Here is a 27,318-nt window from a genome sequence, read left to right as displayed (position 1 = left end):
AGGGTTTCTGCTGAGAGATCAGCTGTTAACCTTATGGGGATTCCCTTGTGTGTTATTTGTTGTTTTTCCCTTGCTGCTTTTAATACGCTTTCTTTGTATTTAATTTTTGACGGCTTGATTAATATGTGTCTTGGTGTATTTCTCCTTGTCTTTATCCTGTATGGGACTCTCTGTGCTTCCTGGACTTGATTAACTATTTCCTTTCCCATATTAGGGAAGTTTTCAACTATAATCTCTTCAAATATTTTCTCAGTCCCTTTCTTTTTCTCTTCTTCTTCTGGAACCCCTATAATTCGAATGTTGGTGCGTTTAATGTTGTCCCAGAGGTCTCTGAGACTGTCCTCAGTTCTTTTCATTCTTTTTTCTTTATTCTGCTCTGCAGTAGTTATTTCCACTATTTTATCTTCCAGGTCACTTATCCGTTCTTCTGCCTCAGTTATTCTGCTATTGATCCCATCTAGAGTACTTTTAATTTCATTTATTGTGTTGTTCATTGTTGCTTGTTTCATCTTTATTTCTTCTAGGTCCTTGTTAATTGTTAATTGCATTTTGTCTATTCTGTTTCCAAGATTTCGGATCATCCTTACTATCATTATTCTGAATTCTTTTTCAGGTAGACTGCCTATTTCCTCTTCATTTGTTAGGTCTGGTGCGTTTTTATCTTGCCCCTTTATCTGCTGTGTGTTTTTCTGTCTTCTCATTTTGCTTATCTTACTGTGTTTGGGGTCTCATTTTTGCCGGCTGCAGGTTCGTAGTACCCGCTGTTTTTGATGTCTGTCTCCAGTGGCTAAGGTTGGTTCAGTGGGTTGTGTAGGCTTCCTGGTGGAGGGGGCTAGTGCCCGTATTGTGGTGCCTGTATTATTTCTTATTCATGTCTTACTGTCCCGTGAGATTTTGACAAATAAGGCCAGGCAGAACATGAGGTCACAATCCAAATTTATGGACCACATGCGAAAAGAATACACTGCAAATGAAAGTCAGCAAAAGCATGAACAGCTTCAAATTTCTAAGAACTTCAAGAAATGGAATTAATAGATCCAGATTATTAAAAAGGAATGTGTACAATAATTAAAGAAACAAAAGGTGCAATGAAAAACATAAGCAACTACTTAGGTAAAAGGAGATATATTTTTACAAGAAAAAAAGAGAGCTTTTAGAAATGAAAAATACAGACACTGAACATTAAAACCCAAATTCCATTAAAGAGCAGAAGAACCACAACTGAAAAAAAAAAAAAAAAGAATTGGTGAATCAGAAGCTAGGTTACAAAAAGCTACCCAGAATGCAGTACAGAAATTTAAAATGAAGAAAAATATTAAAGAGAGGTTAAGAGACATGGAAGGTAGGAAGAGGCAACATTAGACTTCAAAATATTTGTTTCTCCCTCTTATTGTTAAAGATTAATTAACACAACACTATACTCTACTCCTATATACACACTTGGCATTTCCTCCCAGACAACAGGAAGTTAATCAAATGCTTACTGTAGCAAGTACACTTGCACAAAAATATATTTTCCTTAGATCTTGGAAAATAATTTCAAGGCTGCTTCCTGGTATTCTGTGCCTAGATGAGAAAGTATATTTGTAACAAAGATACTGTGCACTTTCTAACTTTGCTGCATATTTTTGAAAATAAATCAAGGAACCTAATTCTTGGGGCAAGAAGGAGGGAAGACATTTGTCATGAAGTCACCGTGGTAGTTGCTGATGCCTCCCTTCCATGGTAGGTCAGCCAACAGTGTCAGCTCTTCAGAATGACATTCTAAGTGATGTTTGTGCTGGCGAATTAGAGCAGGGAGTCGATGATGTTTAGGTCATGGGTCATTTCCTTAGTGGCTCACGGCCACAGGCAGCAGCCCAACCCCAGTAGGCGCCTTGTGGTCTCAGGTCTGGGTCCAGAGGTCAGGGTTGTTGGGCTGAAGTTGTTATCACCACTAGAAAAGCAACTCCACGAACTCTAGCTGGATCATGTACATGCTTAAATACAGGTTGAGTGAATGCATAAACATATGAGCCAGCACTATGCTATGCTGTGGGAAAGGCACCCCATCAGTTGGTCTCATGTATAAACTTCCTACCCACGGACATCTCACCCTGTAGATCAGCATTAAGGATTAAGTCCATCCTTCTCTCTCTTTTTTTTTCAGGAGTGTGTGTCTTAGAAAACAACCTTGTCTCCGGCATACCTTTCTCCAGGGCTTTTGAATACATTTAGATTTTTTTTCTGCCAGTAGGAACTCTTGGAATAATGAATTCCATATGTGTATATTTCTCAGTGGGAAGTGGGACGATTACCTTTATTTGGTCAGTAAAATTACTCTTTGCTCCAAGAACTCATTATATTTCATAAGTCCTAAGTGCTGGAAGAAGTTGCAGAGGAGAGGGTGGACTGGTCCTTCATTGCTTAGGGAGCTTACAATGTTAACAGACTCCAAAATACACGTCTTTGATGTTCACGTGAAGCTATGCATCCATACTTGTTGAAGGAAAACATTTCTCATACCAGTTTTTCAGAATGCTTGAGTGATTTTCAAAAAAGGAAAAAGAAGGTAACTCTGGTAACCAGGGTAGCACTGGGAAGAAAATGGGAACAGGAGACCCAAACAAGTTGTTATTGTCAAACACTGGGGGAGGGAGCAGAGGGCATAGGAGAGGTTGGTCTACAGGCAAGACTCTCAGGAGGATGGGGGGCTGGAGAGAGCTTGTCGGAGAGAGCTTGTCAGAGGGACCCAAAATTCTGCCCCTGGATGACTCAGTAAGAACCACAGCAGAAGGAGTGAAGGTAGCTCCCTGGGGAGGCCCTGATGGAGGACTGAAAATGGAGAGGATGAGTTTTGTGTTGTCTGTGTTGGGTTTGAGGTAGCTGTGTGACATCCAGGTGGGGATGTCCAGGAAGAGATATTCAAAAAGGCCTGGACCAGAGCCCCAGGTGTGGAGGTGCTGGGCACAGAGCAGGAATCTGAGCATAGATGGAACACCTTAGGGACATGATGGAGAATGAAGACTGGGGGTAGGAGCCTCAGGAAGCCCTCACATTTGGGGGGATGGGGGAGAAAGAAGTCTGTGTAGAAGGTAAGAGGAAGAAAAAACCCAGGAGAGAAGCACTGAGGGAAGAGAGGATCTCAAGCAGGGCGATGTGGTTGGTAGGGCCAGGAGGAGGAGGACTGAGGACACTGAATCTGGTCGCCTTGGGAGTCTTGGGACCTGCAGAGGAAGGCATCCCAGAGAGTAAGGACACTAGTCCCAGGTCAGGGTGCTGACACCCGAGGAAGCCAAGAGATGCCCCAGGGGTGCTTGAGCCCTCCTCTTCCAGGCAGTGCGATGGTACCAGGCAGGGGATACTGAATGGAGAGTGGAGGGAAGTCCTGGATCGAGGAGGGACCACCAGAGACAGGAAAATCACAGGGAATGAAGACCACCCTGGGAGGGGATCCAGGGTGGGAGGGGACATTAGTGTTGGCAAGAGTGAGAGATGAGAAAGGTCTTTTGAGAGAGGGGAGGGGTGTCCCAGGAACACGAGATGGACTTTTTCGAGAAAGAAAGGGGAGCCACTGACTGGGGCCGAGTCAGGGAGGGGGTAGGGGAGGGAGGGGCCAGCATGGGGGAGAGGGCTAAGGTGAGGACGAGGGGGACAGGAAGGGCCAGAGTGAGGGACAGGACAGTGAGGACAGTCTGTGGGATACCAGCTGGACAGACCACAGCACAAAGTGACTCGTGACAAAGAACAGCTGGGCTTCTGAGAGGGCCCCTGGCCTGGCCTGCAGCTTAGCAAAGGAGCCCGAGGTCATGCTGGGGCCAGTCTTCCTTCTTCCTGAGCCCCAGGGACCTCGAGGCCTCCAGGTGACCACCCAGACAGTGGTGGCTTCTTTTCTGGGAACACTCCCCAGCCCAAGAAGTCCTCTGTCTAGTATAGCCACCCTGGCCTCGCTCTGTTTCCCGTGGTTTCCTCCCTTCACCTGCAGCTTCCAGGGGAGGGAGGTGATACTTCCTGTGCAATTCCTTCTGGAATTCCTGCCCAGGCTTCTGAGGTCTGCAGCTGTTCTGGAGAATCAAGCTGTACCACACTCATCCACTGTGATGATCCAGACGGGCCTTTGGTCAGGAGGGTCCCCCGTCACAGGATGGCTCAGGCAGCTGTGAGGAGAGTGGCCTGGAGTCGGGGAGGCTGGAGGGTAGCTTGGTTAGGAAGGGCTTGAGGTGTCCGGGCAGGAGCGATGGGGGCCTGGACCAGAGTGCTGGTGACGCGGTGAAGAGAAGTGGTGGTGCAGGGATGCGTTTTAGAAGTAGGGGATTGAGCAAGGGGCTGAGAGAAAGAGGGGAACCAAGGCTGGTCTCTCAGACCAAGGGACACTGAACGCTGTCACCTGAACAGCAGACTTCCCAGTAAGCCATGTACTCAGTGAGCGTGTGACGGCCCAGAGGGTTTTCTCCAAGCCTGGGAAACCTCCGCAAAGACAGCAGGTGTCTGTTTTCCTGAGACGGGGCAGAGGGTGGGCAGGGCCTCCGGATGGGAGCGTGAGAGGGGCTGCTTCTCCTGCCCAGCCTCTGCAGGGACTTCCCCAAAAGGTTCAGGGTCAAACCTGAAGCTCCTGGGGGAGGTCCAGCCTCATGGGACCACCTCAGGCCTGACCCCCCAACTTCTCCCCAGCTCCTGCACTGGGTGCAACCATGGTAGTGTGGGCCGGGAGACCAGGCCAGACTGCTTTCACCATCCTGAGAAGTCCCCCTTGACCTAATGTGATGCAGTTTTCCACAAGATGGACATTTTTGGTTTTTATCTCTGGGAAATGGAGTATTTGTTTTCCAACAAACAAATTCTTGGATAGAAAGAACTGGATTTGCAAAGAAAAGTTTTAATAAAAATGGGGGGAGCAGGGGAGAAGGGCAGCCAGACGGTTTCCAGCTGATGCCACAAATGATTTCCTTACTGTCAGGTTGAGGCTCAGCATCAGGGTGTGTGCAAAGCTGCAGTCATACCCGGGGACCAAAGTGGTCTGAGCCACTGGGTTTGGGGGGGCCGGGGGGGTGGGGAGCACAAGTTCACAGACACAGGCTCTCCTCACACCAATTAGAAAACCAAACTCCAGGACAGAAGTGATGGCCACTCAGATGAACAAGGGCCGCGCGTGTGCACGTAATCCACACACAAACCCTAGCAGTACTCTGATCCCACAGACAGTGGCTCGAGCCGCTCCCCCTTAGAACGGGGGCCACTGCCCCTCCAGGGGCCACCCCATGTCTCTGGAGATGCCCTCTCCAAGTGTTTAGGCTTCACAGGTTTTTACCAGGCCCTCGAGGAAGGCTCTCTGGGGCTGGAATGCTTGGGGGTGCCCACAGTTTCAGAGCCTTCCCTCCCATACTCATTGTACCATAACTGGCTGGTTATACACCCTAAGCCCCCTCTTCTGTCCTCCCCTGCTACCCCCACTAGACTGTGAGAACAGGGTGGCTTCCTAGCCTTCTCCATTCCCAGGGCCTGGCAGAGCTTCTAGTTGTTCTAGTTGAATACACAGACCAATGACCAAAAACCCAACCAGCTGGTTGAATCCCTTTGGTACAACATAAATTTATTCCTGAGTGGTGAGGACAAATGGCCAAATTGTATCTCGCTAAAAACCCCTCCTATACCCAAGGCCTGGCAGGAAGATAAAGCCATGATGGGGTGCCTCGCGCCCACACGTCACAGCCACAGCACTGAACACAGCATGGGAAGCAGCTGGGCAAGCTCTAGATCTGCTCATTCTGCTTCCCTGCACATGACTGACCAGCTGATAGCAGGCAATACACGGGTTAGCTGTGCTCTGGTATGAAAGGATGAGATGAGCTGGGCCAGTGAGACGGCCTGTCTCAGAAATTTGATATGAATATAAGCAAAGAAACGGCCGGTTAGTTGCAGATACGTAGTGTGTACATAGAGGATTAGGAAGGCCAAACTGGCCGTATGTAAGCTTCAGTTACAAACTATAAATAAGCAGAGGAAGACGCTAGCTGGTACCCAGAGAGAAGCCAAGAGGAGGCTTTATAAGGCTAGGGATCAAGGACGGCCTCTTGGACAAGGGAAACAAAAGCACAAATAAACAAATGGGACTACATCAAACTAAAAAGCTTTTGCACAGCAAAGGAAACTATTAACAAAACAAAAAGGCAGCCTATAAATGGGAGAGGATATTTGTAAACCATATATATGATAAGGGGTTAATATCCCAAATATATAAATAACTCATACAAGTCAACATCAAACAAAAATGACCCAATTACAAAATGGGCAGAGGACCTGAATAGAGTTGACATTTTCCAAAGGCATATAGATGGCCAACGTACACATGAAAAGATGCTCAACATCACTAATCATCAGGGAAATGCAAATCAAAACCACAATGAGATATCACCTCACGCCTGTCAGAATGGCTATTATAAAGACCACAAATAAGTTTTGGCAAGGATGTGGAGAAAAGGGAACCTGTCATGCACTATTGGTGGGAATGTAAATTGGTGTAGCAGTCACTATGTAAAAAAGTATGAAGTTTCCTCAAAAAAATTAAAAATAGAACTACCATCCAAACCAGCAATTCCACTTCTGGTATTTTTCCAAAGAAAAGGAAAACACTAATCTGAAAACATATACGCATCCCTATGTTCACTGCAGCATTATTCACAATAGCCACAATATGGAAACAATTGAAATGTCCATCCATAGACGGACAGATAAAGAAGATGTGGTGTATACACATACACACACACACACACGAATATTACTCAGCCATAAAAAAGAATGAAATCTTGCCATTTGCAACAATATAGATTATATTAAGTGAAATAATTCAGACAAAGACAAATGCTGTATAATTTCACTTATATGTGGAATCTAAAAAACAAACAAAACAGAAACAGACTACAGAGAACAAACAGGTGGTTGCCAGAAGGGAGGGGGAGGGGGGATAGTGGGAAAAAAAAGGTAACTATGTGAGGTGATGAATGCTGATTAGCTTAACTGTAGTGATGATTTCAAAATGTATATTTATATGAAACCATCACATTGTACACCTTAAATATATACAACTTTTGTCAATTACACCTCAATAAAGCTGCAAAAAGAGTTTAAAAATTAAATATTAAAAGGACAGTCTCTTGGGAGAGACGACATGCGTGGTGGTTTCGGCAGGCGAGGGGTTACCTAGATGGATGGGAAGTGGGGGTATGGTGCAGCATTGACCGGAAGGGAGATTACGTGTGAAGGCACAAAAGGGATGTGTGTCTAAGAACCACTGGCTTCGTGAGTGAGTAGAGAGCAAGGGAGGGGAAGAAGTTGCGTGTGAGGGGGACAGCAGGGCCAGATGGTGGAGGGAACTGTGTGCTACGGTGGCAAGTCTGGCCCCTGCAGGGAACGTTGAATACGCTCCGGGAAGGCCTCACCTCCGGACACCTCCGTCTCACCGTGTCGCCCTCCCAAACCCACGGCTCCACCATCTCCCAGGACTAGGCCACCTCTAGACCCAACGCCAGATCACACTCTACCCACAAACCACTGACCCCTTTCATCTCACATCTATGCTGCAACCTCTTAGACACAAGGCTCCAGGCCTTCAATATTCTGGTCTAACTACCTTGCCCAGCTGGAGCTCACAGCTGACCATCTGAACTACATCTCACCAACACCCTAAACTCTCTTGCACTGCTGTCCTCACACCTGTCCAGAAAACCCACAATCCTCCATCAACCCCCCAGTCAGGCTTCTCTCCTGTGGCGGGCTTCTAGCTGGGCCCCAGATCTATTCTCCTCTTCTTCCACAACACTAGAGTTTTAGTTGGTGACATGGCTGCCCAGCTAGACCCATTTCCCAGACTTCTTTGCAGCTGGGTGCCTAAGTTCCCACCAATGGAATGTGAGCAGAAGTGATGTGTACAACTTCCCTCTCTCTTACCTAAGAGGAAATTATTTGCTTTCCACTTCTGCTCCTACCCCCTTTCAGGAGCTGGAACACTGATGTGTAGAGCCCAGCTCTGGCCATGCAGCCACAGTCTGTGGATGGTGGAACAAGATGGAAGGGCCCGAGGACCCTGAGCGGTCCTGAAGAAAGAGGCACTCCACCCTCCTCCCTTTGCACTGTAACATGAGAGAGAAATAAACATTTATCATATTTAACCCACTCCTTGTTACAGCAGATTCTACTACTGTCAAATGTGTGGAAAAAAATGCCGTAACCCATCAGGGCAGTCCTGTCTCCAGGCCTCAGCTGAGGTCTACCTGCACTTGATCCTGACCAGCTCCTTGCAAACTTCCCCTAGTCAAAGCTTCCAACTCTCATGTTTATCAGGCCCCCATCCAACCTCTCACTCTCAACAATCCTGGTGGAGACCACCAAGCAGGGTCTCCCACCATGTTCTACACACCACTGCGGTCCTCTCCCCTTATCTCGATGGTTGGTGTCCTTTTCTCTGTGCTCTGATTAGACTCTCTGGATTAAATTCACAGCTCTACTACATACTACCTGGGCAACCCACCTCAGCTTTCCTTTCCTCAACTGCAAAATGGAGGTGACAATACTACTCAACAGGATTGTGAGGACTACGTGAGGTAATGCATGAAAAGCAACTAGCACAATGCCTGACACATAGTCAGCAATGGGCACCGGCCACTAACATCACTGAAACAAATGTGACCACATCAGTACCTGATGGAGGCCTTCCACTGAATCTCCGTCACCTACAGAACATAGTCTAAACCTCTCAGTATGTTAGGCCCTTCGTGACACATCTGCCGTTTACCCCTGGCATGTTCTCTCTTGCTACTCTGCCTTGAACACTATGTTCTAATACCAAACTGCCCACAGATCTAAAAAACAAAACGAAAACCCATTCACTGATTAGACAGATAGATATTAAAGTGCCCACTTTTGGAGCATTAGTGACTACTCCAATAAATTAATTCCCCTTCCTGGAAAAAACCACCCACCTCCCTAAAAATCATCATGAGAAAAAGCCTATTTTTCATCCTGTGTCTGGGAAGTGATACGGAATTCAGTTTCCTAAAGCAAAAGTTAGGTTACCCTTCTTTCAGCTTTAAAATGCGATGCTATGCCAAGATGGTTATGGGGAAAAAAGCAATCTTTATATCTACTTTTAAATCTTATTGTTTAATGCATGTGAAATGTTGTATCCCATGGAAAGGGAAGGAGGTTCCTTTCAGAGGGACATTTGACACATGAGCCAGATGGTGAGGCTGGCAACAGGATGGTGAAGAGTAGGAAGACGGCCAAGGTGGCCAGCAAGGACAGTGGAGATGGGGGCAGGCCCTCAGGGCAGAGCCAGTCCCAGATTTTCACAAAGCGCATAGCACCTGGCTGCAGTCTCCTGTCTCTTCCTCTTCCTGCCTTCCCAGAACAGGCAAGAAGGACCCTAGGGAGTACTTTCCACGAGACAAGAGTCTGCTTAGCTGACCAAGAATGCCTGTCAGGTCAAATAAAGCTGCCCTCCTTTCAGTCAGGTCACGTGTGTGTCTTTCTAAGGGGAAAAAAAGAGCAAAGGCCAGAGCGACACTGCCTAGAGATCCCAACACAAAACTTAAACACAGGTTTATCAGGACATTGCACTTCCTGACGAAGAGATTACGGTCAAGTCAAACCCATTCTGGCCTGAGCGAGTCAGAGTTAGAGGAACTTCACTCAGAATATGAACTCTAGTACTTTTCTGGGGCCAGGGCCTATGACCAATTCCTCCTCAAGTCTACCAGAGTGTCCAGAATGTCCTATTCTCTTGAGTTATGGAGACAACATCTAAGGTGTTCTTTAGATATATAGTAAGTAATGCTATCACCAAATAGTTCCAATTCAAAATTAACAAACCTTATATGAATACAAATAGTCTTTAAAAAGGCATATAAAATATAGTCCAATAGATTCATGTGATATTTCATTAAATGAATAAACAAATGTTTAAGATCTTTTAATAAGAATTTTTATGGAGACAGATAGCTAATCTCTAGCTTACTTCCAAAGGCCCTAGGTAGTCAGACCATGAAGCTAGAGGAAAGGCACCTGGTGGGAGATACCGCAGGCTAAACACTGAGGAGAACAAAAATATCCCTGCAAGGCCAAATCTATAAAGTGGTGGCAGAATTATGGACTCGTGGAAAATAGTAGGGCTGAGGCCAAAGTAACAGCGATCAGGATGGAATAGTAGAGTTTTCTGGACATAGAGGCTAAAATGTTACCTAGTAATCCCTACCAGGATTTCTCCTCAAATAATGGCAGTACTTACCAACCTGAAAACTACCTGACTGGGCACTCTACATTGGCAAAGACTTCATAACCACTGCACTTCCTCTCATACTGACAATACTCTGAAGCAGTGATATACTGCTAAAGGAGGCCAGATACCAGTCCCTTACCCCATTTCTGCACAGGGGCAGACATTGCTAGTTGCCCACCAACAGCCATCCCTATTTTCCTACCAATGGAAGCCAAATTTTGTTCAAGGTAAGAATGTGCTCAACTAGGTTCCTCAAATGTGCACAAACTGATGAATGAATAGTATATATCCATTACAAAGGAAAATTTGGCAATAAAAGGGAATGAGACCCTGATACATGCTGCAATATGAATGAACCTCAAAAATGTTACGCTAAGTGAAAGCAGCTAGACATAAAAAGTCACATATTGTATGACACCATTTACATGAAAGGTCTAGGATAAGCAAATCTAGAGAGACAGAAAATGGATGTGTGGCTGCCGAGGGCAGGGGTGGGGATGGAATTAGGAGTGACTGCTAATGGGCATGGGGTTGCTTTCTTTTTGTGTTGGTAAAAATGAATTCAATCGTGGTGATGACTGCACAACTCTACGAATATACTGAAAATCAGAGCTGTACACTTTAAATGGGTGACACGTGAATCAAATCTCAATAAAGCTGTCGAAAAAAATCCAACAAAACCAATTTCCCAAGATGCTGGACTGCTTGGGGTACCCATGTGCTACAGTTCTGTCCAGTAAGGTGTTGGTGGAAGTATACGATGGGAAAGTTGTCTCCTCAAAAAAGACTCAAGTAACTCGTGTCTTTTGCCTTTCATCTTTTTCTCATCTTCTTGCCTACTAAAAGTTTAGGCCCTGGGGGTCCCCTTAGAACAAAAACATGTTAAAGATGACAGGGCAGCAAAAATGGAGGTAGCAGGTAATGGATGATATCCTGGGATCACAGCACGAGCCCTGGTTTGTCTCTCTCTGGAATTGTTATGCGAGAGAAATGCGAGAGAAACCTGTATTTCATTAAGTGATTATAGTGGTATTTCTATCGCTTGCAGCCAAAGGCTATCCCTAATGATGCACGCCTATCTAACATCAGCCTGGGCTGATTCTTGGAGCCAAGAAGGAAAAGGAAAAAAAAAGTAGACTCAGAAAGACACAAAAAGTTGATTCCAAATGTCACATTCAGACACTATGGAGTCAGCGTCAATTTTTTTGTTTAAAGGGTAAATAGTTTTTATTTTCAAACTATACATGTTTTTCCCAATTTTTGTATACCCCCAAGGGAGTGCATACCCCTCTCTAAAAACAAGTCGCTAAAAAATGCTTTAGTTTTAAAATACTGATGAACCAAATACGAGCAAATGCATATTATTATTATTATTATTGGAGGGCCTGGTTCTTTATTTCAAAAAGACATTTATCAATGTTCAGTATCAAAACAGTTACACTATTGGTTTTTCTTTCTCCCAGTCGGCCCCCAAAGAGACGACACCAAAGGAGAGTACATTTTAAGCCAATTTTGCTGAAGGATGCACACCTAACTGACCTCACCGAAACCTCACCAAAAAGGGGGGCTCGGGTAGGGAAAGAAACTTTAAAAGACCAGCACACTGCCAGCCCAGACTGTAGAGCGCTCTCATAGCCAGATGGGGTGACCAGTGTGCCCCCCAACCCCAAAGAAGCAAAGTTTCAAAATAATATAAAATTTAAAAACACTTTTGTACATAAGCTATTCAAGATTTCTCCAGCACTGACACAACGTACAATGAGATGGCACTTCAGACCCAGCAGCAGCTTCAGACCCAGAAAAGGGTGATGAGTTTCATATGGCTAAATCAGTGGTAAAACATAATTTTCTTTCCTTTCTTTCAAAGAGGTGGGAGAGCAAATAAGTGGTCACCACAAAATAAGGGACACATGATCCATTCTGTGGGTGGTGGGGAAAGGGGTAGAGCTGGGACAAGGATTTCGTCTCAGAGGTCTCACCATCTTAATTTCGTTTGGTCACTTCTGATGGAAAAAAAAAAAAAAGTTGCCCCAAAATACTGTAAAGCTGAAAATCTGAACAGTGAGTTTTTTTGTTTTTGTTTTGCTTTGGCTAACTCCTTCTGGAATCATCTTTCTGGTTTGGCGGGGACTTTTTGCAGAGCAATGAGGCTTCCCAAAATGGAGTCCTTCTCTGGGCTGTTTGGCTCTCAGGAAGGCAGGCCCATACCTTTTTCCCTCCTCTATGGAGAGGGCGATATGCATTAAGCTGAAAAGTTACCTTCCAAAAGTGAGAAAGGGATTAGACTGCTGCTTCAGAACTATGGAAGTATCTGGAACGTTTTACAAATGGCTGCTACATCAACAAAAAAAGTAATTACAAAATGCATACATCACAGCATGCTTTTGAAGACACTTAGCATTGTGCTCCGTTCCCTTAAACGTTGTTCCCAAAGGTGCTCAGCCTCTAGCCCAAATGGAATCTCTGGGGAGAGGCAGAGACAGTTTGGCGAAAAGAACACAGGGGTGGGGGTGGGAGACGTGGCAAAAGGAGAAAGCAGCCTTCCAGTTAAAGCTCAGCCCTCAGCTTAAAGGTCAGCTTCAGGCAGGCTGGCCTCAGCGGTCGGGGTCAGAGGGAGGGGCAGTGCAGGGCGGGACTGGGGTGCTCTGCATCTCAACCAGGTCAAGCAGAGTCTGGTCCAGCATCCTTTGTGTACAGAGGTGCTCCTCTTTGGTGCATATCAGTTCATCTTCCAAATCACCGTCTTTTCCAGCTTGGCTACCGATCTCTCAGCAAACTCAGCACGGGTCTCTGCCTCCTTGAGTTTATCAGTAAGAATCTTTCTCTCTTTCTCATATGTCTTCTTCTTGAGAGTACTTTTCTTCAGCAGCACTCAGACACTTCAGCTTCTGGTCCATCAGTCTGACCTGCTCATCCGTCTCTCGGCAACGGGACTCTGCCAGCTCAGCTCGCTCCTCTGCCTTCCAAGTCTCCCTCAATAATCACCAACCTAAGAGCCACCTCTTCATACTCTTCTGCAATGTGCTTAGCTTCTTTGAGTTGGATTTCCTGGAGCTCCATTTTTTCTTCCTCTTTTAAGCCTCGGTTTTCAGTAACCTTCATGTCTCTCTCGCTGTCACAACCAGCTTTCTCGGCTTCCTCCAGCATTTTCAGGGCAGCGGCGAGGCGCTCTTGAGCGCAGTCCAGCTCTTCAACCAGCTGGACCCTATGGTTCAAGGAGGCCGCCTCAGCCTGTTCCCGGGTCGCCTTTCTCCTCCACTTCTGCAGGGGGCGCTCGGCCCTCTCCCCCGCGTCCCTGGCCTGCTGCTGCAGAAGCGGGGTCTTGCTCTTCACCGCCTCGGTGGTGGTGATCCCGGCCATGGTGCCGCCCGGGCCCTGCTCGCCTTCGGGCTCCTGCCTCCTCTGCCCGGAGCTGCGGTCGCTTCTCCGCCAATGGCATATTATTATTTGCTCAAAGAGGAATTCTTTAAACTATAATCGATTCCCCATTTTTTTTAAAAATACGTTTCTAACATCTGTTCTTTGAAGGGTTAGAAGACATCTCCCATTAAACCCTTTAGGCCTGGTCAGCCTTAATCCTTAAAGAACAGCACTCTGAGAGAAAAACAAAGGCCCAGAGTTTCAGTTTACTTATATATAAAATGTATGTTCTCAGTACACTTACGCGTGATGTTCATGTGTCCCAGAGGATTAAGTTCAATGTTATTCTGAACTATTAAGGGCAAAAATGAACGTAGAAACAAAAATTATTAACAAGCAACTGTTTATGTTTTTCTTTTCTAGCCCCATAAATTATATCACCACCTTTTTATCGTATGGGTGGGGGTGCAGGGCATGGGAGAGTAACACCTGGAAAAGAATCTTCCACTCAAGTCCATGAATTACTTCATTTGAGATGATTATTTCATGTACAACTCCAAATAAAGTTGACCTTATAGAAGTATGAAACAGAATTTGCAATCAGGCTAATTGTTTCTGCGACCAAAGAAAAGGAAGGGAAAATGAAGTATCAATGAAAAGGTGGCTGGGGGTGGGGCTGGGGGTTGCTTAAGCCAGCAATGGGGTGGGATATGGTCTTCCCTACCATTCTGTCTCCTTTTATTTCATGCTTTATTGGTTTATATTACATAAAACTTAAACCCTTTAAATTTGAATATAAATATCACATTATAATAGAACACAGTACTTTAAATGAGATGTTTTACAGAGTTACCATTTTTTTAAAAGCCTAACTGCTCTCATGTGCAAATTTAGGTGTTTTTACTTACCAATTCACTAAATATTCAACCCTAAAATGTGTCAAGCACTAAGTAGGCAGTGGAGATTCAACCTGAGTGAAACACAAGTTCCTATCCTCAAGAAATATAAACAGCCAAGTGGTAAAAATAAGCCCCCATCTTAGCTTTGTCAGAATGTAAACCCAGGGAACAAGGCTGAAAAGCAACTATGGCAGAGCCTGGAGGAGCGGGGTGAGGTGTCAGGGGAGTCTCTTGGGCACTGGGCAGTCTGGAGTAGAGTGTGGCACAGGCATAGGAAAGGACACATGAAAGAGCACCACGCTCAGGCAGGAAAGTGGTAAGCTGGTGAAGCAGGAGGGGACACAGCAGAGATGAGTGGAGGCTGTGTACACCTAGGTGCTCTGAACTCCACTCTGCAGGCTCTGGGAAGGGGCTGAACGGTTCTGAGCAGGGACAGCTCAGTTTTAGGAAGCATTACTCTGGCGGAGGCTGGTTGGGTGGGATACAGACCAAGGCCAGTCCAGCAGTTTCAGGGCAAGAGGCCAAAAGATGATGATGGTAAGCAAGACCACGGCAGGTCTCAGGTCCTAAGGAAGCAACCTCAACAAAGGCAGGTTTTCATATAATGGAAACATTTAAAGTTCTGTGCACCACCTCCCTTCATCCTTGCATTTTCCCCCAATAAAAACATAACCTTTACCACAACGAGAGGCTGGTGGCTAGAGTGGAGAGGCTTTCATGCTTGCAGATCAAATGACAAGAACGAAGAGTATTCCACACCCAAAGGGATTTTTCTCCCTCTGCTCGCTCATTCCCATCACCAGTGAAACATTTCCTGGAAAACAAACATGTCCCGTGCCTGCCCCCGCAAACCCCCACCCCAATAGTTCTTTGATCTCCTCTAGTTCTGTTCCATTTCCCTTCACAGCAAAACTTTCAAGTAGGGTCTCCACTGTCCCACCTAGTATTTACACTTCCACTTGCTCCAATCCCTACTGCTTCTGTCAATAATTGCATAATGCCAAATCCCATACAGGCTTCTTCTTCCACTTTGAAATACTTTCTTTCCTTTTTTCCTGTTTTTTTGTTGTTGCTTTTTCCAACTGTAGTGGTTTCTTCTCTTTTTCTGTTATTTATTCTTCCTTCACTAGATCATTAAAAGTTGGAGTTACCGGGACCCTGTCCCAAGACCTCCTCTCCATCTACCCTGGCTCCCGAAGCAAGTTCATCCAATATCATGGCTTTAAATATGGTCTGTATTTTACACTCCTACATTTATATGTTCAATGAGACCTCCTCCCTGAGCTGCAGGTTCTCATCTATCTACTCAAAATCTCCACTTAGATGACCAACTGGCATCTCGAACATGGCTTACAACAAATTACTAATTCCCCCTGCTAAAGCAAAATCCTGTTCCTCTTAGTTTTTTTTTTTTTCCATCTCAGTATATAGTTTGGCCATACAGCCAGACTATATGTTCAAGCTCCAAACCAACTAGTTATTCCTGATCACTCTCTTTCCTTCTCCACCCCACCCTCCAACATCCAATAGATCCAGGTCCAATCTGCCCCTCCCAATCTCCTGCACTACTCTAATTAGTCCAAAACCACTATCTTTTCTCTCCTAAACTATGCAACAGTTTCTTATAGTCTCATTGCCTCCACCCTTGCCTCCCTACAGTCTAATCTTCACAAAAATGTTGGCAAAATCTGTAAACTGCAAATCAGATCACGTCACTCCCTTATTTAAAAACTCCTTGACAGCCGCATAGCACAAGGAGATCAGCTCGGTGCTTTGTGTCCACCTAGAGGGGTGGGATAGGGAGGGTGGGAGGGAGACGCAAGAGGGAGGAGATATGGGGATATATGTATATGTATAACTGATTCTAACACACCATTGTAACTAAGGAACTAACCATTGTAACTAAGAAACTAACACACCATTGTAAAGCAATTATACTCCAATAAAGATGTTAAAAAATAAAATTAAATAAAAAAAATTGTTTAAACTCCTTGAATGAAATCCCACTGTACTTAGAATATAAATGTGTCCCATGGCTTACAACCACCCCCAACCCTGCTCCAATGTCTGTTCCTACATCTCCCAGACCTCTTTCCTAACTACATTCTAGCCACATTGGCCTCTGTTCTCTTCTTCCAGTGGCAGCAGCTGGAGGATGAACAGGAAGGGCTGACACTGGAGGCCAGCTCATTCCTGCTTTAATGCTTCTGCAATTATGTCCCTTCTGCCTGGATCTTCTCATAGGTGGCTTTTTGTTACTCAGATCTCAGCTCAAATGCCACCTGCTCAGAGAAGCCTGACTAAAGACATGTAAAGTTATTCTCTGATACCACTCTGTATTTTTTTTTTATAGCACTTACCAAAATCTTACTTATGTGCATTATCTGCTTCTTTTAACCAGAATGTGAGACCTAGAAAGGGAGGAACATCATGTCTTGTTCCCTGCATACCTTGAAGGCCAGATATACAGTTGGCGCTCAATAAATACATAATGAATGAATAAACCAATCCTCCTTATTTCTATAAATAAAATTTTCTTACAATGGGGGTGTTACGAGAAAGGAGAGAATATAATAGAGCTCTTGGTCACTAGGGCCAGCTTATACCACATCAGTGCTTTGCTAATTTGCTTCTTTACTATAAAAATTGCATTTTCTACAAAATCTATTCAGTAATATTCACAAACCACTGGAAAAAGCCCAGCCATGAAAATCTCGTAACTGCTCTTTTCACTGAAGTCAGTGACTCCAAGTAGTTCTGCAAGAAAAATCTATTTAAAGTCTTAAACCACCTCTAAAACAAATATACATACAAAAAATAAAACAGCTTACAAACAGAGATATGGTTAAAGGCACCACACATCCAAGCAAACTGAGAGCACCTCTTACTACATGGTAATTTGGGACAGAAGTCAATGACAGCACTTTTTTCTTTGAACCGATCTTGTGCACAGAACTGTGATATATAAAAAATGCACTAACCTGAACACATTAAAAAAATGCACTGAATGTTGGAAGGGATGCTAGAGCGGAAGCACTCACTTCATGTGCATAATAATACATAATAAACGCTATAAATAAATATTTGTTGACTGAATGCCTTCTAAGATTGCAGGTTGTCAACCAAAACTTCTGTAACTTACAAAGTTCAAAGAGCTTTGAAAAAGCTGGCCCCTTAGGGGGCTGAGTAGTTCATAAAACCAAAGAACCAGTGTTAATAAATGGCATACAGAAAGATCATGCTCTTGGCCTGCTTATGACAGAGCACGTATCATGTGAGCTATTTTCCCAGATGTGCTGCTGATTCATAAAGCTCCTTTAAGAACAGCAAAAGCCTCCAACTGCTACGCATTCTCTCCTATGTACCTGTGAGAATGGGAGCAGAGGCAGGCACATGCACGCCTAGCTATTTAAGAGGTCCATTCAACTCTGCCTTAGGCCAACTCTAGCCAAGTATAAATATATACATACCCTGAATTTAACGGCTCTGGAGAAAAGTTTCAGTGCTGTAATACTTCCTTGTAATAATAATCTCAACTTTTTATTAGAACCTGGAGGCTGAGCAGAGTCAGCTGCACTTGTGTTAGGGCTTGGGAGTCTGAGTGAGACACCCATGAAATGAAACAGGGCTATCTAGCTGTCGTGTGTTCAAAGACTTACCAGACACAACCAATCATTCATTATGAACAATATTTTCAATACTGTCATAATATAAAACAAATCCTTTAATTTCTCAGGTGTTTTTAAAAAACCATTTTATACTTAAGCCAGCCTTGAAGATAGGTACAAAATCTACCTGTTTACATTTTTTTTACTCAAAACATCTCAAGCACCCATTCTGTGCATGGCACTATTCTAGGTGCAATAAAAGGAATTCCTAACCTTAGAAACAAGATTTCACTTTCTGGAATTGTGTTATCTCCTTTTCCAGAGAGTAAAAATAAATAAGATCGCCACTGTTCACTACTGACCTGCCCCAAACCCACTTCTGGCTCACAGAAATGCTAGGTTCTGCCAAAATTAAGATGTTTCAATGAACTCAGCTCCTACTTCCCCAAAAATAAGAAAGGAGAACTCCTTTTCATTAAAAAAATAAAGAACAATTCTCCATGGAAGGGCAGTTTCTGTTTCTAATAAGTATTTTTCTCTTTTTTTCCCCTCTAGCTTCTCTTTCAGTGTTCCTCCTCCAATATTGCCTTTTCCTGTACAAGGCAAACCAACATCTTTTTCTGTTTTTCTTTTCCTAAGAAAAAGTACTGCATCTTGAAGACAAACCATTCCCAAGACTAGTGATAAATATTAAAACAAACAAACAAAAAACTTTAAAGGTGAATCACCTACATTACCTTGATGAAGTAAAAAAAAATAAAAAGCAGTTGCACTAAGGTAGCTATTCCAAATACCTGTGTTTAAACAATTTTAAAAACTGTTTATTTATTTTGTAAGAATGTACCCCTAGTCCAAAGTTAACTATGTTTAAAAAAATTTTTGGCCAAAAAATTTACAAAAACATTTTCAGTTCAACCTAATGACAGTGATATCTAGAAAATATTTGACATCATTAAGTCTGCCTTAGATAGTTCCGATTCTAAAGCATTCCTAAGGCACGGTGCTCTGGAAGACAAATGTGCTTCTGCGGCGCTGCGTGGCGTATGCAGCATCCGTGACCGGCTGCAAGTGAGCCCTGGCAGGCTCCTTCCTCCTGACGCTGCAGGACTGTGAGAGGAGTCAGACGTAGGCCCCCAGGGCTGCATGGAACTCTGTGAGACACTGGACCAGCTGCTGGAACTTGGGCCTCTCCTCCGGATCTAAGGCCCAGCAACAAGCCATCACGGCAAATCTGCAGAGTGACAAGACCAGAAAATTTGGCTAGTGATGATATGGTACTCCTAACCTTTTGGTCAATATGATACCAGTTATGTTGTCTATCTAAATGTGGGCGTGGAGAGGACGATATATTAAAAAAATCAATCAATATTACTATCTGTTGGCAGATATTATCTGGATGAATAATCCAGATAAATCTGGCAGAATTATCTGGATGAGATCTGTGGATTTCAATTCTGAAACATGTCAAAATATATCAGCAAATAGAGATTGTATATAACTACCTAAAACATAGTCAAAATAATAACCTGTGTTAACTTGTACAGTTGACTCTTAAGCAACACAGGGGTGAGGGGCACCGACTCTCTGCATAAAAATCTGCGCATAACTTATAGTTTAGCCCTCCGTATCCCCAGTTCCCCCTCATCCGCATATTCAACCAACCATGGACCATGTAGTACTGTAGTATTTATCACTGAAAAAAATCCACACGTAAGTGGACCCACATAGTTCAAACCCACATTGTTCAAGGGTCAACTGTATTTGAGTTCTGAAAGAAAGAACTTGGAAGAAGAGGAACCTTTAACTAAACTGTAAGAATCCTTGATCTACAGTAAAATCTGTGCAAAAGCTGCCACCTTGCCACAGTATAAAAACCTTCAGGGGGGCTACCCTGGTGGCGCAGTGGTTGAGAGCCCACCTGCCGATGCAGAGGACACGGGTTTGTGCCCCGGTCCGGGAAGATCCCACATGCCGTGGAGCAGCTGGGCCCGTGAGCCATGGCCGCTGAGCCTGTGCTCCGCAACGGGAGAGGCCACAACAGTGAGAGGCCCGCATACCGAAAAAAAAAAAAAAAAAAACCTTCAGGGCATACTGGAACTGAGACTCAATCACCCCTGAACAGCCTCCTGCCCACTCCGATCCCATTATATGGAAAGACTAGCTATGTGATAAAAGCAGGAAACAGGAACTATCCCACTCACCAGACCAGAACATCTTCCTTATACGTATATCAGTTCACACCAGCTGGCAAGGCACAACAGCAATGAGAAAGGCTCTTTATAACTAAGGATGTCCTTAAGGCTGTGTAGGTCCTCACTCTACATAGGAAAACTGACAGTGTTCAGTGTTTTCTCACTATGTACGTAAGTCTCTTGGATTAGATTAATCACTACAAATATGAGATGCAAAAAGTCCTAATGTCAAATGCCTTAAAAAGAATGAATGAGTCTGGCTGACTTTGTAGTTTCTCTACAGGAGTATAATTCAAGTCCAAAGAGGCATTATTCTCAAAAGGGAAGTCTCTGTACAAGTATGGACACCTGTTCTTTTTCTTTTATCCAAACGTCGTAAATGGAGTGAAATCCATGTCTTCGAGCTCAGAAAAAACTTACAGTTCATCAGGACAGTTGATCGGCTGGGCTATTCGGTAACCGTCTTTCAGGTACGCGGCCATCTCAAACGGGTCGATGTCCACATAGGGTGTTTGGCCCAGAGTCATGAGCTCCCACAGCGTCACTCCAAAGGCCCACTGAGAAGAAGAACGGCAACACCATGAGGGGATATTTAAAACAGCTGTCAGAGTGCTGCTGCCCGTGGCCAGGTAGGGACCAAAAATAGCAGATTGATCAACTTTTTTTGTGTGTGTGGCATGTAGGATCTTAGGCGTGGCATGTGGGATCTTAGTTCCCTGACCAGGGATCGAACCCGCACCCCCTGCATTGGAAGCGTGGAGTCCTAACCACTGGACCACCAGGGAAGTCCCAGCAGATCTATTAACTCTTAATGAAAGCAAAATGTTATTTATAAAAAGACGTCTACCATACCCAGTTAGATTCTCTTGTTGGACAGAAAGGAACATTTTAATGAATGCATCCTTTAATGTGAATATCATTATTGTATATTCTAAGGTAATTAGAGCCATTGGAAAGAATTATTTTTACTGTTGATTACAAGCCCCACCACCCAAAACCGTTAATTATGTCTAAAATTTTCCTAATATGTAAATGTGTTAAATACCATAGCTAGTCTGCAACAGCTGGAAAGTGGAAAATGCAAATCATGTAAAATATAATGTCATGGATTTTTACTATATTCAGATAATTTAAATTAACAGATGAAAGTATACTGAAAGAATATCTTCCAACCTTGCTTGGGTAAAATATGAGATTTATTTAAAATCAACATGTAAACTATTGGTAGGAGCAGAAATCATAAGCAGTGGCAACAGTGCTCAGTCATGGTCCAGCCAGGGCTCCTCTGTTTGCCTGTGGCTTCTGGACAGTGTGTGGACGGCAGGAATATGTCTCCACAAAGCTGCTGCCATGAGGCAGGACAGGACTCAGACTGGGGGCTCCCACTGATCTGCTGCCATGTGTGGGCCTTGAGGTCAGGAGAGCTGAAGGTGGATGAGGAAGATACCTGTGTACCATGCTATCATGTTTATGAATACCTTCAAGTTCTAGACATTTTGTTTTCATTTTTCTTTCTTTTTCTCTTTTAACTTTCACAACGAACCTATGAGAATCACTGGTAGCCCAATTTTACAGATGAGGAAACAGAGAAATAACCTGCCCCCAAAAACACTTTTTATAAGTGAAGAGGGGGGAAAGGAAAGGGAAAAAGAGGAAAAAAACACAAGAACATGTCTGTTTATAAAATCTAAGCACAGTGCATCAAATTTTAAGTTATTTTGTTCAATAATAATGAAATACTATTCTAAACTATACAGATTTTTTAAAGCCTTATATTTGTGAACAATAGTTTTATTTCTTATTATAATTTAGGCAAATAAGGAAACAGTGGAATGATATCTTAGAATATTTTTTAAAACTGTCAATGGAGAATTCTATACTAAGCCAAAATGTACTTGAAAAATGAAGACAAAATACAGTTTTTCAAACAAAAGCTGAGAGAATATGTCACTGGCAGACCTACACTTCAAGACACGTTAGAGCAGTTCTTCATGTGGAAAGAAAAAACACCAATGGGAATTTGGATCTATACAAAAAATGAAGAGTGCTAAAAATATATGAACAACAACTAGGTATTTTTTCCTCATTTAAAAATTTCCTTAATAGACTGTTTAAAGCAAAATCCCATGCACTGTGGGGTTTATAATATAAATGGAAGTAAAATGTATGCCCATAATAGCATAAAGGATGGAAGGGGATGAGTGGAAATACTGTATTGTAAGCTGCTTATATTAAACATGAAGTGGCATAATATTCAAAAGTAGAAGGTGTACACTGTAAGCCCTAGAACAGGTTTCCCAACTTCAGCACTAGTGACACTGTGGACTGGATGAGTCTCTGTTGTGAGAGGCTGTCTTGTGCATGGCAGGATGTTTAGTTCAGCAGCATCCCTGGCCTCCATCCACTGGATGCCCCAAGTTGTAATAACTGAAAATGTCTCCAGATATTGCCAAATGCCCCACACCCCCAGGAGGGAGGGTGCAAAACTGCCCCCAGTTGAGAAACCCTAAGCCAGACTGATGAAAGAAAATAAAAAGACACAAATAACCAATATGAGGAAGAAAAGAGGAAACATCATTACAGATCCTACAGACATCAAAAAATACTATAAGCAACTCAACTTTATGCCAATAAATTCCAAAACTTAGATGAAATGAACAAATTCCTTGATATATGTTACCAAAATAGATACAAGAACAAACAGAAAATCTATACAGCCCAATATTTCTTAGAGAAATCGAATTCATAATTTAAAATCTTTCCACAAAGAAAACTCTGCATCCAATTTCACTGGATGAATTCTATCAAACTTGAAAGAAAAAAATACAATATTAGTTTCCTAATACAATGTTAGTTTCCTAGGGCTGCGATAACAAAGTACCACAAACTAGGTGACTGTTTAAACAACAGAATTTGCCTCACAGCTCTGGAGGCTAGAAGTCCAAAATCAGGGTGTTGGCAGGGCTACACTCACTCTGAAACCCAGAGGGGAGAATCCTTCCTTGCCTAATCCTACCTTCTGGGCTTTGCCAGCAATCCTTGGTGTTCCTTGGTTTGCAGCTGTAGTACTTCAATCTCTGCCTCTGTTTTCACACAACATTCTCCCCTTGCATGCTAGTGTCTCTTCTTATAATGATATTAGTCATATTGGATTAAGGTCTACCTTAATTATGACTTCATCTTAACATTATATCTCTAATGACCCTGTTTCCAAAGAAGGTCACATTCTGAGGTATAGGGGTTAGAACTTCAACCTATCTTTTGGGGGAACACAATTCAAACCACAGTACAATCCTACACAAACTCTTTCAGAAAACAGGGGAGGATGGAACACTTCTCGACTCATTTTTAGGCCAGCATTATCCTAAATACCAAAACCAAAGCGTTTAGCTTTTTGGTACTTAATATCTTTTTTATTAATTGTTACCATTAAGGTAGAACAACGGCCATCCTTGAGGTCTGTACTTTGGGAGGAGGGAAGAGACAGGGCTCAGATGCAGATGGATGTATATTTTTTAAATCTTCATAGAGACAGAGTCTACAGGAATTTCCCTAAACCTATTGGTTTAAGGGGAATCTTCTGTTCTGCTTAAAAATGGAAAAACGATTTCAAATTAATAAAAGTTAAAGGAAGGTACCTGCTAACATACAGGTGTTTGTTTTTAAACTTTATATGAACTTTTAATAATGACAGTAATTAGTCATTGTAATGCTTAATTTTAAAAATAGTGTCCAGGGCTTCCCCAGTGGTGCAGAGGTTAAGAATCCGCCTGCCAATGCAGGGGACACGGGTTCGAGCCCTGGTCCAGGAAGATCCCACATGACGTGGAGCAACTAAGCCCGTGCGCCACAACTACTGAGCCTGCGCTCTAGAGCCTGCGAGCCACAACTACTGAAGCCCGCCTGCCTAGAGCCCGTTCTCCGCAACAAGAGAAGCCACTGCAATGAGAAGCCCGCGCACCTCAATAAAGAGTAGCCCCGCTGGCCGCAACTAGAGAAAGCCCGCGTGCGCAACGAGGAATAAATAAAATCTTTATTTATTTATAAAGCACCAAAAAAATAAATAAATTAAAATTTTTAAAAAATAAATAAATAAAATAGTGTCCAACTGCCACAGGGAAGGTAGTTCACTACACAGATGGAACAGAGCCCAAAGAAGTGAAGCTAGTTGGAAGGGTGTTCCTACCCCTTATTTACAAGATGGTATGGGTCTGTTCTTATTCACTGATTGCGGTAGCAGCTTCGGGGAAGGAATAATCAATCCAAACTAGATTTTGGAGGAAGAAACAATAAGAACTGGTAAGAAGTGGATACTGCCACTTGGTGAGTAACCCCATCCACTGACAAGGGATGTTCTAACAACTTCTGACTGTAAGACTTTCATAGTAATGCTGGTGGTATCTGAGACGTGGAGTGTACACAGGTACCATAACAGTACAAAATATATAAAATGACTTAAAAAATACTTCTTTCACATTGTTGTATCCACATTATCACTAAGCACCCATCTAAGTTTCTTATGTTACATAGTGCAGCACTAAGAAACACCAAAAAAAGAACAATAAAGCCAAAGGGAAAGTTGCAGTTTCATTTCCTTACAAGCCAACAACCAAAAAAAGTGATTAATTACATGTTGGCTCACCAACCCTCTAAAAAAAATCAAGACCAAACAGCACAAGGATAATTTGTGGAAAACTTGCTCTCTAAAGTCTTCTGATAACTGAACCATTTAAAATTTAGACAGACTTATTCTATAATTTCCTCTTGTTTGACGTCTTTGGAAAGGGGGCAATGAGAAGGTCAGCCTATTTTTTCCAGAGTTTTATACAACTTTTATAAAAGGCTCTTGCTACATCCATTTAAAGAACATGTAGAGAATAACAGTGTTCTTCTATTCATCTTATTTCTCTTCTCCCAACTTGTGTTATTTTATAGCTTCTTAATATATAGGATACAAAATTTTTTCTTCACTAACAACATATACAGATGTGACTTGTCAAAAAGTATATAATACTCGGGACTACCCTGGTGGTGCAGTGGTTAACAATCCGCCTGCCAATGCAGGGGACACAGGTTCGATCCCTGGTCCGGGAAGATCCCACATGCTGTGGAGCAGCTAAGCCTGTGTACCACAACTACTGAGCCTGTGCTCTAGAGCCTGCACGCCACAACTACTGAGCCTGTGCACCTAGAGTCCCCCTGCTCTGCAGCAAGAGAACACCACAATGAGAAGCCCACGCACCGCAACCAAGAGTAGCCCCCCACTCGCCGCAACTAGAGAAAGCCTGTGCACAGCAATGAAAGACTCAACGCAGCTAAAAATAAATGAATGAAAATTTTAAAATATATTTATTTAAAAAAAAGTATATAATAATTCTTTTTTACTCTTTGATGTAATATTCACTAATGTTGGGACTATTCAGAGATTTCCATTCTGTTACTTCAGGCTGACCTCAATATATTACATATGATGAGAAAAAAATTTTGTTCAATTCTAAATGATCTCATCTGACCATAGCAAAAGCATAATCAAGTGTTTTATGGCTAGGCCTTTCTGTTAACACTGGAAACCTAACATCCCTTTCTCATATATGGAAGTCTCACATATGACCAAAGTGGAATTAACTTAATGTGGGACAAGTGCTTTCCAAGTTTGAGTAATAAGAAAAATCACCTGGAGTGTTTGTTAAAATTACAGATTCCTTAGCCCCATCCTAGTAATTCTGAGGCCTGGAACTCAATATTTTTGAGTCCTAGCTGGGTCCTAAGATCCTGCAAACTTAGGAACTAGTCTTAGATGTGCTAGCAGTGGTGGTCAGACAGCAAAGACAGAAGACAGTTTTTATGTATTTTTATTGTAGTATGGCCAACATACAATAAACTGTTCGACTTGATATATTCTCACATATGTACACACCTCTGAAACAACTGCCACAATCAAGATAATGAACATATCACATATCCATCACTTCCCAAAGACTCTTACAGCTCTAATCCCTTCCTCCCAGTCCCCACTATCTCCAAATAACCATTAATCTGCTCTCTGCCACTAACATTAGTTTGCATTTTCTAGAATTTCACATAAATGGAATTATTAAAACTGTACATTTTGTCTAGCTTCTTTCACTCAGAATAATGATTCTGAGATTCATCCATGATATATTGACAGTTCATCCCTTTTCACTGCTGAACAGTAGTTCATTGTATGAATACAGCAGTTTACCCACTTACCTGTTGATGGACATTGAATTATTTCCAGGTTTAGCTACTAAAAATAAGGCTGCTATGAATATCTATGCCCAAGTATTGGTAAGGACATATGCTTTCATTTACCTAGGAGCAAAATGACTGGATATGGTATGTACATGTTTAACGTTTTAAGAAACTGCCACACTGGGAATTGTCCCTGGTGGTCCAGTGGTTAGGAATATGCTTTCCAATGCAGGGGATGCAGGTTCGATCCCTGGTCAGGGAACACAGGCCATGGGGGAACTAAGCCCACGTGCCCCAACTGCTGAGCCCACAGGCCTCAACTAGACAGCCCACACACCACAACTTCAGAGCCCACGTGCTACAATGAAGAGCCCTCGTGCCACAACTAGAGAGAAGCCCATGGGCCACAATGAAGATCCTGCGTGCCACAACTAAGACCCAATACAGCCAAAAATAAATAAATTTAAAAAAATTTATTAAGGATAAAATATCTCATACTTAAAAGAAAGAAACTGCAAAACTGTTTTCTGAAGTGTATGTACCATATTACATTACCATCAGCAGTATAAGAGAGCTACCGTTCTTCCATATCCTTGCAAAGACTTCAGTCTTCAATTTTAGCCATAGTAATGGGTGGGGAATGGTATTTTGTTGTGGTTTTAGTTTGCGTTTTCCTAATGATTAATGATGTTAATCATATTTTCATGTGCTTATTTTCCATTTACATATCTTCACTGGTGAAGTGTCTGTTGAAATATTTTGCCCATTTTTATATTGGGTTGCTTTTTTATTAAAGG

At 43.0% G+C, this 27,318-nt stretch overlaps 1 protein-coding gene and 1 pseudogene across 1 annotated transcript in view; both read right to left on the bottom strand.

Annotated features, from left to right (window-relative positions):
* Window positions 1-11,449: 11,449 nt before the first annotated feature.
* LOC112400466 (tropomyosin alpha-3 chain pseudogene) lies at window positions 11,450-18,079 on the bottom strand (annotated as a pseudogene).
* A 135-nt stretch (window positions 18,080-18,214) lies between these two features.
* The window catches only part of RYK (receptor like tyrosine kinase), a 101,150-nt gene continuing 92,046 nt past the window's right edge, over window positions 18,215-27,318 (bottom strand). The window contains exons 15-16 of the mRNA XM_024746222.1: window positions 20,729-20,865; window positions 18,215-19,347 (exon numbers count right to left, since the gene is read on the bottom strand). Of these exons, the coding sequence (XP_024601990.1) occupies window positions 19,236-19,347; window positions 20,729-20,865 (249 nt within the window). The 3' untranslated portion in view covers window positions 18,215-19,235. The remainder of the gene's footprint in view (window positions 19,348-20,728; window positions 20,866-27,318) is intronic.

Source organism: Neophocaena asiaeorientalis, unplaced genomic scaffold (genome assembly GCF_003031525.2).
Source record: "Neophocaena asiaeorientalis asiaeorientalis breed wild unplaced genomic scaffold, Neophocaena_asiaeorientalis_V1.1 scaffold437, whole genome shotgun sequence".
Taxonomy (NCBI): Eukaryota; Metazoa; Chordata; class Mammalia; order Artiodactyla; family Phocoenidae; genus Neophocaena; species Neophocaena asiaeorientalis.
This window is presented reverse-complemented; position numbering and strand designations above follow the sequence as displayed.